This window comes from Haliotis asinina, chromosome 7, assembly GCF_037392515.1.
Source record: "Haliotis asinina isolate JCU_RB_2024 chromosome 7, JCU_Hal_asi_v2, whole genome shotgun sequence".
NCBI lineage: Eukaryota > Metazoa > Mollusca > Gastropoda > Lepetellida > Haliotidae > Haliotis > Haliotis asinina.
Genome location: NC_090286.1, coordinates 41,301,736 through 41,319,795, shown reverse-complemented (window position 1 = coordinate 41,319,795; position 18,060 = coordinate 41,301,736). Strand labels below are relative to the sequence as shown.

At 37.0% G+C, this 18,060-nt stretch overlaps 1 protein-coding gene across 1 annotated transcript in view; it reads right to left on the bottom strand.

Annotated features, from left to right (window-relative positions):
- LOC137291999 (doublesex- and mab-3-related transcription factor 2-like) overlaps positions 1–1,720 on the bottom strand; it is a 16,947-nt gene extending 15,227 nt beyond the window's left edge. The window contains exon 1 of the mRNA XM_067823553.1: positions 1,664–1,720. Coding sequence (XP_067679654.1) covers positions 1,664–1,720 — 57 coding nt within the window. The remainder of the gene's footprint in view (positions 1–1,663) is intronic.
- Between the last annotated feature and the right edge of the window lie 16,340 nt (positions 1,721–18,060).

The following is an 18,060-nucleotide window of genomic DNA, read 5'->3' as shown; positions in this document are numbered from 1 at the left end:
TCCAACAATGAGTGAGTTAGTTAAAATTTAACGTCGCCTCGGCAATATTTCAGCCACATATAGTGACAAAAAAGGTTTCGCATACATAACACATAAAAGTTGTTAAATAATCAGTCATCGAAGGACTGTAAAACATGATCAGAGTATCACAAATGGTGTTTAAAACTAGCTATATAATATATAGCATGTAAATCTAAAACTATCACCATATTAGGGTTCAAGGGAGCATACAGTGCATTTGCTCCTTGCACGGATCCTTAATTGACTTTCCAATAATGAATGTCTTGAAAAACTATACAGTGATATTAATCAAAACATTTGTATTAAATTCTCGCTCTAATATGGGCGATCACATTCCGGATTATCAACGCTTGACTTTATTCAATGGATAAAACCACTGCTAATATGGTAGTCCATGTTTCGTTGATTGACAATAATATTGCAAGACACTGATGGCGATAGTTTCCGTTGTTAGTGATGTCGACATTTTTCAAAATCATTTGGAACACCCTGTGGCTACATTGTTTCTCACGTGATGTCTCATGGAAGGAAGATTAATGTATGTTTGTCTTACTCTTAATTTTGTAATCAATGTAAGTAAAATAACTGCATCCTCCCTAATAAGATAACGTTTTATCACAGAATATCGAAAACAATATTCATGATCATTTCTGCCTCATACGAGCTTGTTTCTTCATCATGTGTGCTTAAAGCTTGTGAGGTAATGGTAAAGTTCCGAAAAGAGAATAGATAAAGTGTAGGAGGTATAGATGATATCACAATTATATTTGTATATACAGTAATATTTGGTAATATTACATTTAAATATATATTTTTCACTTTCTAGATTTCAAAACTGAATTTGCGAAATAAAAACGTGTCATCTCCGCGGTTGTACGGTGTACTCTGAGATGATCCTCAGTACAGACCTTGAGATAAGTTATACATTGTGTGTAGGGAACTGTTGGACTTGGGAACTGTAATGCTTGCGCGTAATTGGATTTCCAGTAGCGTTATACATCACCACCTGACATCACACATGATCGGACTAGACTTTCCTTCACTAGGACTCAATAACGAACATTGTCAGAGAAACGAACCACAGTAATGGTATAATGCACACATGATGTAAAGTATTTCATGGAAGTAAATATTCATAAATATCTTAAAATGTTTGCATCTCTTATTTCGATCTCTTATTGTTGAACACAATTTACACAACCAAGGAAACGTAGTGCCTTGTCGTCCTTATAAAACTCTAAAATAGCTTTGCTTACCAAACCTGCTTATCATAATCAATTCCTGCAAGTACTCAATGTAGCATACAGAAGAAGTGAGTGAGTTTAGTTTTACGCATAACATACATAATAGCCATAAACTAGTCATCACACTACATCTTAGAAATATTATTAAATTAGTATTAGCGAAGGATAATCATAATTAATTACCGTATAATGCCACCTACATTACTCTTAAACATCGACATACCTTGTATATGAACACTAGTATCCTCAGCTTCTTGTATATCCTTGACAGAAAAGACACAGTTTGGTTAAGAAGATACATATATTTCCCTCGCAGTTAAAAAAAGTCAAGCCTCTGTCTCATACCTCTCATATTTTAGATGACTTTTGTATTGACACAATGCAGCTTGTTAGCCGACATTTTCCTCGCCCAGTCTCTCGATCTCAGGAAGTTCATCGTTCTTCTGTTCAAACATCCTTGCTTGTAGAAGATGCAACCTCTATCTCACATGCCCTATCTCTCAGCACTATTGTACACTATAGACATTCAAAAGTTTTCAAATGGAAACCGAATACGTATATTTGGCGCTAAGCTTTTCCTTAGGTAAACAAAGCTTGCTTAAAGATGCCACCATGTTGAAATCGAGCCGTCAGAACTATTACTTTTTCTTCGTTGCGCCGACGCCATGGCAGTGTCAATGTATTTTCTCAAGTGTGCTTAATATCTTTATAAAAAGGTCAGATAATGGAAAATACTAAAATTATTAAGTTGCATAGAAGGCTGGTTGGCACATGTTTGCCAGTGGAAGTAATGGACTGCACCGAGGAAACTCTCCATCTCACAGGATCTTTGAGTAGTGGTGCTGACATTTGGCTTGCAGTGATGTTATTAAAGTAACCACGTATTAAAACTTTACTTAATTTTAAGTATCCAGTAAGAGTATGGTCGCTTTGATTAATTTTTGCCATGTTAATGTCACCTGCAATGTTTCATTAATAACACATGGAATACATTGGGTTACATACTCTTAGTCTTTGGTATGAATTACAAATGCATTTGGATTTTAAGATTTGTGATAGTAGCATCGGCAAATGTTTCAGTTATAAACCGTCAACACACACCGAGGTGGTGTATATCTCAGAGATAGGCATTATACAAATTAGTGTATTATTTAAAAAATACATGCATCGCTTCTCTAAAATTACATAAATCATATTATTTTGGCCAGTGAAAGCAATACATTGAGCATGTTACATATGTTATATGCTCTTCCAAAAAAGTAGGGGATAATGAACTTTCAATTTGGATAGGAAGTGTAAACGTTAAAAAAAAACGTTTCAAGGACAGACATCTTATGATACGCACAACCATTTCCCTCTACTACTACCCCTAAACTCAACGCATAATATACACGTGCACAACGCAGTAGCGACATCCCCCACCCCCACCCCCCACCCCCCCACACACACACACACATACACACACACACATGCATGGGGTCCCATTCTTGATTTTGACGTTTTTTTCAAGAAGGTCGTTAAATCACTTAGAACATTAGTTTGACACTCATCTTGCATCACACATTTGTTGGTGTTTGTTTCTAGTCGTTTGTTTTAAAATGAAAATCGTATTCGTGCAAATTACATGCCATACACCAGTCTTCTTTCAAAAGCGACTACATTGCAAATAACTATGGCTGTAAGGAAGTGCAAATGGTGGTGCACTCTCAAAACATTCAAAAATATTAACATTGATACTAATCTCCTAAATACATTTCATCATAAATAAAATGAAAATCACTTACTGTATATGTTTCCACTTGTATTCATGATTTACATTAAACACGTGGCGATTACATGATTTAAAATAACCTAATGACGGTTATAACAATATGTAAATGTTAGTTAGACATTTATTTCAGATGTGCAGCATGGCGTATACATCAAAGAAAAAATTCAGTAGGGGACTCGCATTGGTTATATCGGAAATTTATGTGTGTTTCGTTTTTTAGAATAATAAATTTCATCATGTCATGCACCGGAGATACTTTTTGTTTATTGGTACGTAAAGTTATAATGTATGTCTGAATGCCGATGAGCTACAGTGATTAACACATACATATGGTGTCAGACTTTGAAAACCTGGGTGCATCTCACAAACAGCACACTACGTTGAAACACAAGTTCAAGAGAAACGCCTAATTAGTAATTTCTGTTCGGGTGTAATATCAGTTAAAAGTAACCAACACGTATGTTATAGCTTTCACACAATATGCCGGATAAATGAATGTGTGAGTATGAGTGTGCGCGCTCCTGTCAGTGTGTGTGTGTTAAAAAACGAAAAAAGGGCATCACGCCCATCTACCAATCTGTCCCCAAATGGGAAGGGTAGAGGGTTAATGGGTTAATGAGAGCAGGACACAGTAAAACATTTATTAACTCTAACACATTACACAAGGATGTGTAGCGTTCCAAATCCGCTGATCCGTGTTAATAAGCATGCAAGTCACTTTTGTGGCAAAGTCGATTTACCGGCAATGAAGCTAACAGCTTATGGGCTGATGACGGTTTTGTCTTGCAATGGTGCGAGGAAGGCTTGGATAACACATATATATCATAAGATAAATGTCGATGAATCCCGCCAGTCATAAATGTTATTATTCGCTCAGAACAACGTTTAAATTCATCATGAACATACAATTCATCAATATGGAGATATTGATTGTGTGTTCAACATACTTATGAAAATAACAGATATACTTTTAGCTTATCAATATGATATCTGAAAAAAGTAAACTTTTCCATGTCGGCATTACGTATACTTTAATAACACTTAATAAATAGTCCCATCTGGGATAACATAATGTTTGTAGTCTTGGTGATACTTGTTTCATTGTCATTTATCATTTGGCATGAATGAAACGGACAAAAAAAAACAATTTTGTTTACGATAAAAATCTCAACCTTAGAGACAGTGCATTGTGCGAATTCGATCATCTCAAACACATTTAAGAAGGAATCGGTACAGAATTGTTACAAAATAGTTAAAGGTATGATGTCTGTAATGAGGTTAAACAGAACTGTTCTCATTTGCGATGGTGATGTATACAGGAAGCAATGTTCAGAATGGCATACCTGTGTAGAAGCACACTTACATTCTTGCAGAATGACTAAACGCAACATTTTCTTCAAGGCACGCGTAAATATTAATGAGTACTTCATAATACATTGTCATTATCTTTATTGACAAACAACAGATGGAGAGCATAAATGTTTAAAATTATGCACATTTCTGTAAAGTGATAAATTGTTTCTTATATTCATTAATGTCCCACAAAGATGCATGTTGAATGATGGCACAGATTTAGTTATTTGGTAGTTGTTGGTAACTCTGGCAATAACGAAAACTATTCCACAAATGTTAACCCGCATGACTTAACAGCTGTGACAACTGGCTTAACACAAAATTCTATCAATTCCCTAGAAGGTTGGTTTAACAGGAGCGCGGTCAGTGTAGTCACATCAATATTTACAACAAATATTATTATTTAATTCTACTTGATTGTGTAGTAAGGCAATGAGGAAAAAAGAGTAGGCATGTTTCAGGAAAGAGGCTTTGTAAGTTTAAATGAAACGACCAAATTCACTCAACTAATTTATCTATTAATCTGTTTCAGTAATAATGTCTTTGAATCATGCTACTAATATTCATACACTAATCTATTTCCTTATTGTTGAAATATGTACATGGTTTTATGCTGAATTTATGGTTATGCGTAATTACACGAATCATTCACTTTACATGATATATCTTGCTGAATATATCAATTTTATGCCGTATATATTCTTTTACACAAAGGTATTTATATTTTAGTACTTAAAAAAAACAACAACAAAAAACAAAAGAAACCCCAAAACACATTAGTCACACTTTCAAATTATGGACTAAAATTATGCAAGTGCGATATATATCATACAAGTGACAAATATTGTTTTGTCATCTTGGAAGGTATGATATCAGAGAAAAAAAGTTTTAACCAGTCTGATTTATTTCTTCTTTAATGCGCACTTTTAATCTTTTTATTGTAAATTTAAGAATTTTTACTGAATTAATTTGTAATTTATGTCAAAGTTGATAATAAGTCCTTTATGAGTTTAAAGTTCTAAGTTAATCTCTTTCTTTGGTGAAAATGCAACTTTAAATCAAGAGAATACAACTTACCTCTGTTAGAATATACTTCGCCTTGTGAAGAATACTAACGGTAAACCCTTTTGGAACAAACTGTGCTTAATTGCTCACTTGAAGTGTGTAGCGGGCATATCTCCTATTCACTGACCCTTACACAGCATTCATCAGATCTGCTATGAATATGCTTTATTCCTCACAATTGTTCGCATGTGTACTGAACTTGCACAAACACGGCGTTTGTAACGAGCCCCCTGATTGGCTGGGAAGTACCATCTTCACGCCCTTTGAATTGAGAGTGACACAAGGAGGGCAGAGTGAGCTACTCATTTCTGCTTACGATTTTCACAGATTTGGCGATAATTACCGGCAATTCATTGGTGCGAAGACGACCCCCCTCGAAGAATTTCCGAAGGAGGGGGGAACGCAAAAACACTGGCTGCGAAAAAGGGGGAGAACTATTAGAAATCCTGAACAACTGTGTGTTCTGATTTACTGCATTCTTCTCTACTTTTTATACCTCTTTATATGTTTTCTTTAGATCTATTTTTTATTCCTCCTCGGTGCGCCCCCCATGGGAATACAGTGTTGAAGTTCTATTATCGGTAACACGCAGACTTTTAGTGGATTCCAAAATATGTACTTTGTGTCAAACATCATCGGATTTCGTCCCAATAAAGATATTAATGTTTCTCGAAACAATGACGCTGTGAAAACCTCTGCCCCAAACCTCGAACGTAAAGGTACGTGCAAGTCACTTGTTTCTGATCCAGATTGGAAATAACGATTTTGCTTTGGACCTTTCATCTGTCGACAAAGAAAGGATTGTTGGCAACTGTGACAATAATGTAAACTATTCCTCAGTTGTTTCCCGATCACATAGTAAGTGTATTAATTTACACCTTTAGCACGTACATATCTATTCATTAAGTCCAACATATCAAAGAATATCATATTGTATCTATTTCCAGGAAAATTATTGAAATATAATTTTATGGAGACCATTGATGTGAAGTATTAGCATCTGGAACTATAAACAATTGCAACTGTTGTTAAAAATATTTTTAAAAGACTCATACACTATATAATTAGGATATTATTATTATTTTTACCTATTGGATAGTGAAAATACATGTGATCTGTTGTGAGATCTGTTAAAGAAGGAATGATCTACTTGCGTCTACTTATTTACATCGATACTGTTACATAACCGGTGCATCTTCCCTTTATATCAAGCAAGGCGTCATCTACTTTCAAACTTTACCCATAACATTTCGAATACCAGAGAAGCTTACGTTTACGAAATAGGAAACAGTTTACTTTTCATTTATATTACCTTTGGCCTTGGAATCATCACACGCCACGTTAATATCACTGGTCTTTCATCGCATTTTAAGTGCCAATTCACTAGCATCTTATTCCTAGTCCTGACAAATTTATGGTATAAATTTGCAATTATCGTGTCAATTGTACGATGATTATGCATGTTTATCACCTCCATGTAATAACGATCTTCACGAATGTCCTCAGCATATATATGTGTGCATTAGTACATAGTTTGACTTTTAGATCCATTGCGGAACATTGCCATTCCCGCCCATCTCGCATTCCACGTGCACGAGTATGTATCATTTAACCTTCTAATTACCACGTAAAAATATGTCGATTTCGCCTCTGACATCGACAAGGTTGTCCATTGCGGTGTTTATTGCATGTAATGCACGTGAGGCCTTACATCCATGCACATTTCTACATTGCTAGTATTGGTGATTCCCTTGGATAAAGTATGCGAGAAAGCGGTAATTAGTTACCCCAGCGGGACATAATAACGTCTTATATCTCAAATGACGCTCGCTTATCTGAGATTTTCGCGTCTCGGCGGAATCAACGTAGTGATTTATGCCATGGCAGATTCCGCTCCCTGCTGGAGCTATACACCTGTTGCAAAGAGCGTCTTGTGAAATCCCTCATATTGTTTTATTGCGGGATATTACTGTCCCACCGACCCGACAATGCCGGAGCAGAGCCTCTTGATGTTCCTGTCCGAGGGCGTGTAGCACCTAAACCCCCCTCAACACTCATGTGGTCAGCACATGACGGCCAATGTTGACAAGGAACAGTTTTGCCAACAATTATTTGTGAAATGATCAAAAGAAAAATTCGATTTTGAAATTGAATCTCGCAATTAGGCGGTAGTTCCATCTACTATTACGGTACAGAAATACCTTTCTTTCGCCCCACTGACAAATGTGAGGACTCCGCCCTCCCATGTAATATATTCGACCACCGCACTTATTCACCCGCTAACACACATGGAAAATACATTTTTATCGTTCCTGGATTGTCGTGTTTATCATCTTTCTAACACGACGGTCGCGACCTCGCCTCCGCCAAGCAATATTTAATACTTTTTCTGTTGACGTATTTAGTACTTGTTTTAAAACAGATTCATTTTAATGAGTAGCATTTCAAGTGTACGTGATTAAAGGATGCTTGTGTTAAAGAAGGGCTTTGTTACCGTTCAAGAAATAAAGGACTGTTTGTTTCATACAAGCTTGTTACATGTGGCAGTAATGGTAACTATATTTGTAGTAATTAGACTTTAAACAATTCATATCTATAATCGGTGTTTTACTGAATTTGGTCAGCTGCAAGCTCCGTGCCCATTGAACATTCTTTTCCACTTACCATTTCAAGGGGGCGGTAGGGTAGCTTAGTGGTTAGAGCAGTCGCTCGTCACGCCGAAGACCCGGGTTCGATTCCCCACATGGGTGCAATATGTGAATCCCAGTTCTGATGTCCCCCACCTTGATATCGCTCACTCACTCACAAATTCAAATCGAAACAAATGCCTTCAACAGTTGCAGGGTTAGCATCGAATGTGTAAAAAGTTAACAAATATATATTTAAAAAAGTTTACATTATGATGAAAAAAAATTATAATATACAATTATAATATTGTCCTTTAATCTAACGGACTCTGCAATTTTAATTCTTCGTGATTTTTAGTATTTTCTTTGACAGTTTTCATCATGAGCATATTTCCGAATGCAAGGCATCAGTGGAGAGAATGCTTTATGATGCAGTATGTGTTGACTTGTTTTTTCCCGGGAACAATTTCCTTACATCTAGATGTGTTGTGTTGCCATCGATAGGAAGGATACGCTAACTCCTTCGGGGACATGGACATACATGTAATTTCGGTTAAATATTTAATGATACCACTACTGACCCCATCTACTAGCCCCCATTTTCCCCGTTCAACGACACAAAGCCCCCCAAAATTAGGGAGAAAAAAATTAGATCGGAAAATTAATCTATTTCTTTCTTTTTAAAAAGACAAGTCAGTCTGGCTAAACCTTTTCTGCTGTAAATAAGTTAATTCATTGGTTACAAAAAAATATGCTGCAAATAAGAAATACAGTAATTATTATAAAAATACCCAATGATTTGGTCTTTCCCATGACTAGCTGTGTGCAGGCCCTGTTGTCTAAACTCTTATTATGCTAATATGTTATATTAATCACCTCATTCCTTATAAAACAGCCGATGCTACAGATGTGAAGAATACGTTCTTAACTTCTCTAACGCACGTGTTCTGTATGGTCTTTAATTCACGATAAAAATACATTTCTAACTCTAACACTGAGATAACACTTGATGGGCAATGCAGTTGCTAATCGTCTTTAATACTGATTTCCAGGATAACACAACAGCGGCTTAAAAATTCGTAAATCCCCGCGGATTGAAACATATTTTAAATAAACATAATTTAAACAGCATTAACTATTAGCATGTTTTAAACACACAGTACCCCATGAAGAAACACTGGCTGAGATGTTACACGGGACATTAACATGTTGTCCCCGCTCGATCTTCTGTCTCCTGATAATACACGTGTACGTGGTGTGCACCAAGGTTATCCTTTGTCTCCCCGCTTCATTTACCATCCAGAATCACTGTAGATAATTCAAGATGTAATTGGAGTCAAAAACGTTAGGCCAGAACACGGCAAACACGGTATTTCGTTTGTTGGAGGAAACTTGAATCGCCAAATCACAGTATTTGCAAGATGTTTTATCTTTAATGGGAAAACAAGTCCTTTCGGGTTCTGACGGAACTTTCTCCTGGGACGGGATATATGGGGGTTCCAGACCTGTTTGCCAGTGCCCTCCTCCCCATGTTTTCACTGAGGTAATAAACTAAACTTTAATTCCTAGAGGTGTACTGTGAATAAAAACTTGTAGACACACCGCAATGGGTTCAGCGGACACGAACACACACGTCGGAACTAGTGGAGCGCACGGTTTCAGAGGCAAGATTTAACATACTTTTTAGGACTGCAATAATTCGAGAAACTGTTACAAAGAATGCCAGTGATTTTTGTTCAGGATTTAATGTTTATTTGCCAAGAAGCTTTATCTAGTTATTTTTGTTACCGATGATTGATTGCTACATAGGTGTTCTATTTCTGTATGTTTTATCCTAGGCCTGTCATTTGACTGATTGACATCTCTTTTTTAACGGTTAGATCACTCAAACGAAAATATATATTCTCGGCTTAAGGGAAAAACAAAACATTAACGTTTCATGCAATAAGCATTTTTTAATGCGAAACAGATTTGGCAATTGCTTTTTGATATTACATGAAACTGATTCTAATAGAAAACCTAAACATTTCGCTGATATCGATAATAATTTTTCTTCACACTATTCTGCAAGGAATATTTCTTTTTGAAAAGCAGATTAGAGAACAAAGTCATACAAGAAGATCGCCGTTTTGTCTAAATCGTTCGCTCTCAAAAACAAGTGCTTTGGAGAAAGAAATGCAACAAGAATTCATGCCTGTGTCAGTCCGCCAGTGTGTCCAGAGTGAAGGAGGCCTGTTGTTAGATTGCCAGGCCAGATCTTCCAAAATACGTCAAAAGATGGTACTTGTTTTTATCCTGCCTGGTGCTCAGCTTTTAGAGTATAAAAGTCAGGCTGCTATGTCATTCTCATGAGCACTCACTCACTCGTATGTTTTCGTAAATGTCCCTTTCTGATGGATATGGTTAAGACCACTTTATAGTTAAAGACATCTTTATTTCAGGCAGTCGTTAATTGCCTAATACCTTCAACAGCCTCAGCAGAAAAAGATCAACATGATACGGTCTTCGTAAATATAATGCTTTAGGATAGTTAGCAATTATTATACCATTTAACACTGCCATTTAATCGTCTTGTCACCTTTAACTTCCGTTTCAAAAGATTATAAAAATATCGTAATTTAGTCAAATAAAGTTAAATATACCTAAAATCACTTCACTTTGGGTAAAGCGTTTTATTGCAGTATGTTGGTAGTCAGCTGTCGCTTTGTTGTTGCTGCTTTCGATGTTGCAGATCATGCAGACCTAGAAAAGTCTATTGCAACCATCGTAAGTCTATACCAAATGGTAAAGCTAGATTTCAACAGTTCTCAATATGAGTATGAGATAACTTAAAGACTCATTGTTTTGCAAAACGTTTTGATTTAAGAGATTATACGTTAATCCCCCGTTATCAGTGATGCCTTGCTGTTGGACGATTGCTGCAGTTTCATCGATGCAGATCTAGACATTGAATCAAACAATCTTTGATAATGAAGAATGTTTAATGAACAGCACGTGACACGACGGTGCTGATACCGTTAACATCTATAGGTTATTATTGCCCTGCTACTGCCACGGTAAACTATGAGGGCGACAGGGTTTATTGCTATCATGAGATCATGACCACGTAATACCCTGTCACACCGCCACGATTTTACATATGTATCAACAGAGCGACATGTAAACCCATAGCGCCTCCGCATGCACAGTGTGCTGGTTATGTAACCGTTTTTCACGATAACCTGCTGGAGCACCATTAGTCTGTCTCACAGTCCCTGAACCACATTATTTTCCCTACTGTCTTGTCCTCTCTGGACTGATAAAGCCTTAAATGAAGCAAGTCTAGATTTCCTAAGGTTCTGGTATGGGTTAGTTTGTTACTATCACAATTATACCATCATATACATATTCAGAGACTAAGCAATACTGTAGAGGACCAGCTTCTTCGATACTTCTGTTACGATCAGATAATTTAAACAAAATGAGAAAGTCAATTTTATGGCTAATCCAACCTCAACGATGTGTTAGTAAGTTGTGTATGTAACAATATGACAATAGCTCATTCAAACTATATTTTACACACTACGGACATCATGTTCAATGCATAATATTATGCATACATACACACACACACACACACACACACACACACACACACACACACACACACACACACATACATACATACATACATACGCATGCCACTAGCTTTAACTATTTCATTAAATTGGGGCAGTCATTTTCCTTTATCGTATTCCTCATTATGCTTACCAATTCTAACTTCACCCGACGTCATTTCGTGAAAAGGTACCGCGTGAAAAAAAACACCCTCCTGGGGATGAGAATCTTATCACGGATTCATGATGAATCTGAAAACAGAGCAGCGTCAGAACTCTTGCCCTTTCTACCGTATTTCTATGTGGGAATGAAGAAACTTAACCCGCAATCAAATAAACCACCATTTAGTGAAATGTTCATACCATCATCTGGACCTTCTAATATTTTCAAATGAACCGGGATGTCTGTTAAGCGCTGTGTCAAACACTGCATTAGGTGAGAATGGTGTACTAATTAGTGATAATTGGTTATAGGAAACATCCATACCACATGCGTTGACAGTAGCAACGACCGTGACAACAAACAAAATAAGTCATTTGGAAAGCAGCATTTATTGGTAATGGCGGTTACACATGCGCAAAAGTAATCAGTGACGTGTAGTGATTTATTACATGCAAATAGTACGACGGGTGACCATTACGTCAGTACAGCTGGCCTACAGAAGCAAGGCATTGGCGATCTACTGAATGCTTAACATGACGTTGAATGTCAGACAAAATTGGAAATAATTGTTGGTTGCACAAGAAAACTCACCTTAACATAGGTTCCATACCTAGACATCATATTCAATATGAGGATATGTTTAAATTACTAGACAATGTTATTTTTTATCATAATGTTAAATATCAGATACTGCATTGTATCAAAATGACAATCTGAAATTAAATTATGATGGGTTGGGAGGATGGGAGTAGATATTTACCTTTATATTCAAATCAGTACGTCAAACTTTCACAACATATATATATTCGAAATATTATTTTATTATTTTGTCTTAATTCGTTATGGCTTTTTTATTGTGTTTTTCTTTTTCAGCCTAGCCTAGCAGAGCAGAGAATAGCAGAGACGATGCACTGAGAATTGGAACTAACTTTGTTTAATATTATCAAAGGCAATGACTTCTTTTTCGTCAGTTCATTTTCTGCTGTAATATTCATGTCAAACTATCTGTAACACTCTTATCTTAACGACTTATTTTTTCTGTTTTTGACAACAATGTGTCATGCCATTGTTGTTTGTTTTTACACTTAGAACAACGATTTCGTCGCGACGTTCTTCGGTAAAAAGCACCCAGCGGGGACCCAAGAAAAAAGGTAACATCATCATGTCACGTTCTCGCATTTTATGGCGCGATCATGCGAGACCTGGGAATCAACATGGCGCGTAAATCACATTGAGCTTTTCTCTAAAACTCAAGGGATCACTAAACACAAGGAGTTTTTCAAGTTCGACAATGTGCCGAAATCATAAAGTATCTCAAGTTTTGACCCCACGACTGTGCGATTGGAAAAATGATTAGTAACAAGATCGGGAGAGTAACTGTTTATGACAACAACAGCTAAACAGGTGCCCGTCGTGCGGTTCGGGGACTTCGTCGGGAATTATTTTTGCAAGCGGCTGTACGTGGATGGACCATTAAATGTTATTTTTCAGCATGATTGTATCCCAGTAAGAAAGGTTTTCAGTGTAATGGAATGTCCTCTGAGTCTTGTGCTTGAAGAGGATGTTATCAAACCATTACATAAGATTAGATAAGGACATCAAGTACAAAACTTGTTCTCATCACTTACTCAAACGGGCTTCCATAGATACTCTTCAAAGAAAGTAAGAAAACCTTGAGCTTTCATTTTGGATAGGACGTATAGGCGTTTCCAAACTTTTCAAAGACAGATATCTTATAAACGCATCACCATCTCCCTTTATCACTATCCCTAAACACAACGCATGGGATGTACGTGTACAACATAGTAGTCCCACACACGTGTATGGGTGTCATTCTTGATTTTGACGGTTTTCAAGAAGGTCGATAAATCACTGTAAATCATAAAATTTGACAATCATCTTCCATCACACGTTTATTAGTGTTTGTTTCTAGCCGGTTTTTGTTTCGTTGCTATTTTTTATTTTGTTCGAAAATGAAAATCGTATACATGCAATTTTCACGAAATGCACCAATCATTTTTCAAGAATGATTGCTGTACAAACATCTGTGATATACATTTATTTCAGTATCTAACAACTGTCACTTGACTCTCTATGTGCATGTTATAGGGATCTGTTTCGCCAAGTATGTAAGCAGATTTACCAGCAGTAAGAAATCTTCTAAAATATGACACATAGACATTTGTGATAGCTTCGAAATATTTTGCTCCCCAAATTTCTGATACATATAACGAAACAAGCATACAAACAAAATGAATTAAGCACAATCATATTAAATAAACTTATTGACTTTGAAAAGTTTGAAAATGGAAATTTTTTTCTTGATTTGTGCTGCGAAGGTTGTACACACCATGGACCAATTTAATTGATTTGGAACATGAAAGACCCCAATATTTATAATAAGAAACAACATTCATATTTTAATATTCAAAATCCCCCGTTTCTAACTATACTAGATTTTCAATATTCAACTCTTATCATCATGCGTCACAAAATATTTAAAGAATATTCAACTACTTCTGCAAACTGTTAACCATAAAGCACAATCGTAACGATATCGTGTGCAAACAAACCAGTAACAGTAAATCCTTGATTTTGGGAGTAACAAATATTCCATTATTACATGATTCGTACATAGTGTCTGCAAGTTCATTAATAGAAAGAACGCACAAGAAGGGGCTTAGGACACAGCCTTGCCTCACACCAGTGGTCGTATTAACCGTTTCAGTATTGGAAGAATTATAGTTCTAACATAACAGATGCTGCAACCTGTCTCTTAAATTATGATACATTTTGCTGCGGCATGATTTGGTACGTAACATGAATAAAAATTTCTTACGGTCAACTTAATCAAAGGCTTTATTAACGTCGATGAAAGCGCAATAACATCGCCATTTAAGCCTGCATACTATTACCTAAGACCAGCTTGTGCCTCGTCCAGTAGCTCGTTTATATCAATCCAGGCTAGTACAGATCTATATGGACACTTGATCAAATGAGTTATCATCATGGAGGTGTATTCCTCTGATAAAAAAATCTGTTTTGTTCTCTTCACATGTACCCGGAGATTGGAATGTTATGTCTATGAATTATCATTCTCAAACATCTGTACCGTATTTCAATGAGAAGTAGATATGTCATACATGCACATCAAACTGCTGAAAACGTACCCGGAGATTGGAATGTTATGTCCATGAATTATCATTCTCTAACATCGGTACCGTATTTCAATGAGAAATAGATATGTCATACATCAAACTGCTGAAAAGCAATGTAAATATCGTGCACCTGAACAACTGCGTTTTGATATTTTTTTGTGAAGAATTCGCCAGTTTTTAACTGATTTTTATCATTTATTGAACTCATGACGAATTTGTTTTACAAAACATCAGTTCATTTGTAAACAGTACCTCAAACCATTATGGAATATGTTGCAAAATTTAGTTTAGAACTGTTACTGTATTTATACCAGTGTGTCTAAACTTTTGATGAGAAGTATAGGACACGACAGGGAGTGATGGTGCCATGGAGGGGACGCCATTTGTGAGCCGAGATTTTATTATTTTGTTATTAATCAGAATTACTACATCCGTGTCACCCATAAAAATGGGGCTTATATCATAATGTCTTCAGAAGCCCACGCGTGTCTTGAAGGGCGACTGACGGGAATGGATTTTATTGTAATTTCAATCTTTAAATCTTTCATTTGACATTTACATACTTTCACGGTATGTGTTTCCTAAATATTCAAACTTTACACTTGAAATAGAAGTCATTTAATGTCTGCACTCTGCACTAGAGTTTTTGAATATGAAAAAAAACACATTCATTGCATGTGAAAAACATGCGAAACTGTTTTATCTTGATGTCTTGTTGTCGTAAACCTTTGCTGGGTGCAATGTATGTTTTTATATATTTTTTTATTTCACTCGACATTGGTGCCATTTCATCATCGGTGCCATTATAATCCCTTCCACACAATGATATCAAGAACGCGTAGTATTCATTGAATATCCCACCCACAGAGAGAGAGTTCCTTTAGATGATTTAAGCACTGAACAATGTCAAAGTCAGTCGCCTACATTTGTTCCAGGCTCGCATTGCCCAGGGAGTTGAGTGTGGTAAAAAGGGCTAGACTGTTCAAAGATCAATGCGGGTATTCCCTGGCGATACCTGTCGGCCGCCCGTCTAACACAGCAAGTGTCACAGAACCGGAAGTAGCGCGACACCATGGCGTCATTTGCCGGAAGTCGTGATGTAGAAATTCTGAGGGAAAAGTACGAAAGAAATGTTACAACAGTGTGACATTTCAACATGTAACGCAAGCTGTTTGTCAGGTGATCGTTTTCCTCTGTGTCGCCAACCGGGACACAAATCAAGATGGCGGCTGTCTCAGGAGAAATACATGTTCGCCATCATGTGTCTGGCACCTTAGCAATTTCACAGACGTTTGAGGTCAATCACTGGCCGTGTTGACTGACAGTGTTTTTCGGTGAAGCTGGCGTAGTGTTTTTAGAGGGAAAAAATTGTTTTACTCCTTACATAGTGTGGTATATCGCTGACTCCTTGTCACAACTTGTTACCGTGTATTGTATTGCCGTTCCGTTCAACCAAGACGAGGTAGAATGTGATGAGTGTGTGAGTCAACAGTAATATTGTGTGTATTGATATTGTGCCAAAATCCATTCACGAGGTGAATGCTCATAACGCTAACAGTCAAACCAGGCATATTATAACTCGGACAGTCACATGACTTATCCCGCCGGGTACCCATTTTTTACTGGATGAACAGAGGCAATTTTGAACAAATTCATTTGCCTGAGGAGAGACCACATGTATCACATGTGCTTCGTTGCGGGGCAGGACTCAAGTCCTAGAAACTCGCTGGGCGGGGTTTTACTCCGCTTTTAAAACTATTACAGCAATGTCAGGGCACTAAAAATGGGGTTCACACATGATACCCTTGTACCCATGTGGGGATTAGAGCCTGGACCTTCGGCGTGACGAGTGAACGCTTTAATCATTATGCTATCCCACCCCACCCGCCCCCAGAATGTGATGAAGGAAGGAATAAAATAAATGGTCTTTTGGTCAGGCAATTTCTTGACAACGGTATAAGAATTCAAATGTCGCACTTACGAAATAAAAGAAGCTTTTAAATCAGCTGCAATGGAGGCGCTGGTTGAACCTTCAATAGTGGTTTGAAAAGATAACTAATTAGGCAGTGAAACCTCGTAGTACCGTTTTATACATTACCTGTCTTAGTGCAGTCAAATTGTATTTTAAACTTTTGATAATTAAGATTCTGGACAGAGTAAGTGATTGTGTTAAGGTCTGCCTTAAGGTTAACTTAAATTTAAAGGCCAACATCACAGCTAGAGACACTGAAATCACACAATTTTTTCTGCGTGGGGATTCACACAGGGTATTCGATGTGACGATCAGGATCTCCAACCAAGTCAACCCCTGTCGCCAGAAATGATAGGCTAGTGCCGACAGAAGCCATGACTTTGTTCCGTCTGATGATTCTTTTAATATATAAAGTAATGTCCTATGATCATGCCGGACTCCACTGCAACTGGTTGTTGGTTTAGATACCAAGGCATCCTTTCGCAAAGCAAAGGTGATCGTAAGTCTTTAAGGTACCTTAGTGCAATGCTACAGAATGGGAGTTGAGGTTAACATTAGTAAAGGTTTGCTTCGTGAAAGGATGGCCAGACTGACAACCATACGTTATCCTTGATCTGACATCACCACATGTGTTGCATCACTTTTTTGTGATCGTACGTGATCTCCTTTCACAAAGCACCAAGGTGATCGTAAGTCAATGTTAAGGAATCGGAGTTAAGGTTAACCTTAGGAGCCCGGGGCTTAGATTTCCGAAGTTCTCTTAGCGCTGAGATAGTCGAAAGTGCTATACATTTATTTAACATTAATTTACGACTGTCTTAGCGCGAAGACAGCTTTGAAAATCCAGGCCCTAGTCAGCTATGTATTCCATTTTCTTGGCATTAGAAATACCCTTTACACCATACACTCAGGTGTAATGGTGACTTGAAACAAATAAGAAAAGAATATTCAGTGTTAAATGACATTTGTGATGTAATTCCAATGTCTGCCCTTTCCTTTACTTTTCAAGAGTGCATCGATGTGTAAGAGTTTGAGATTTCATTTTGTCATTTTGACATTTATGTTTGATAACTGGAATATTCCCAACACT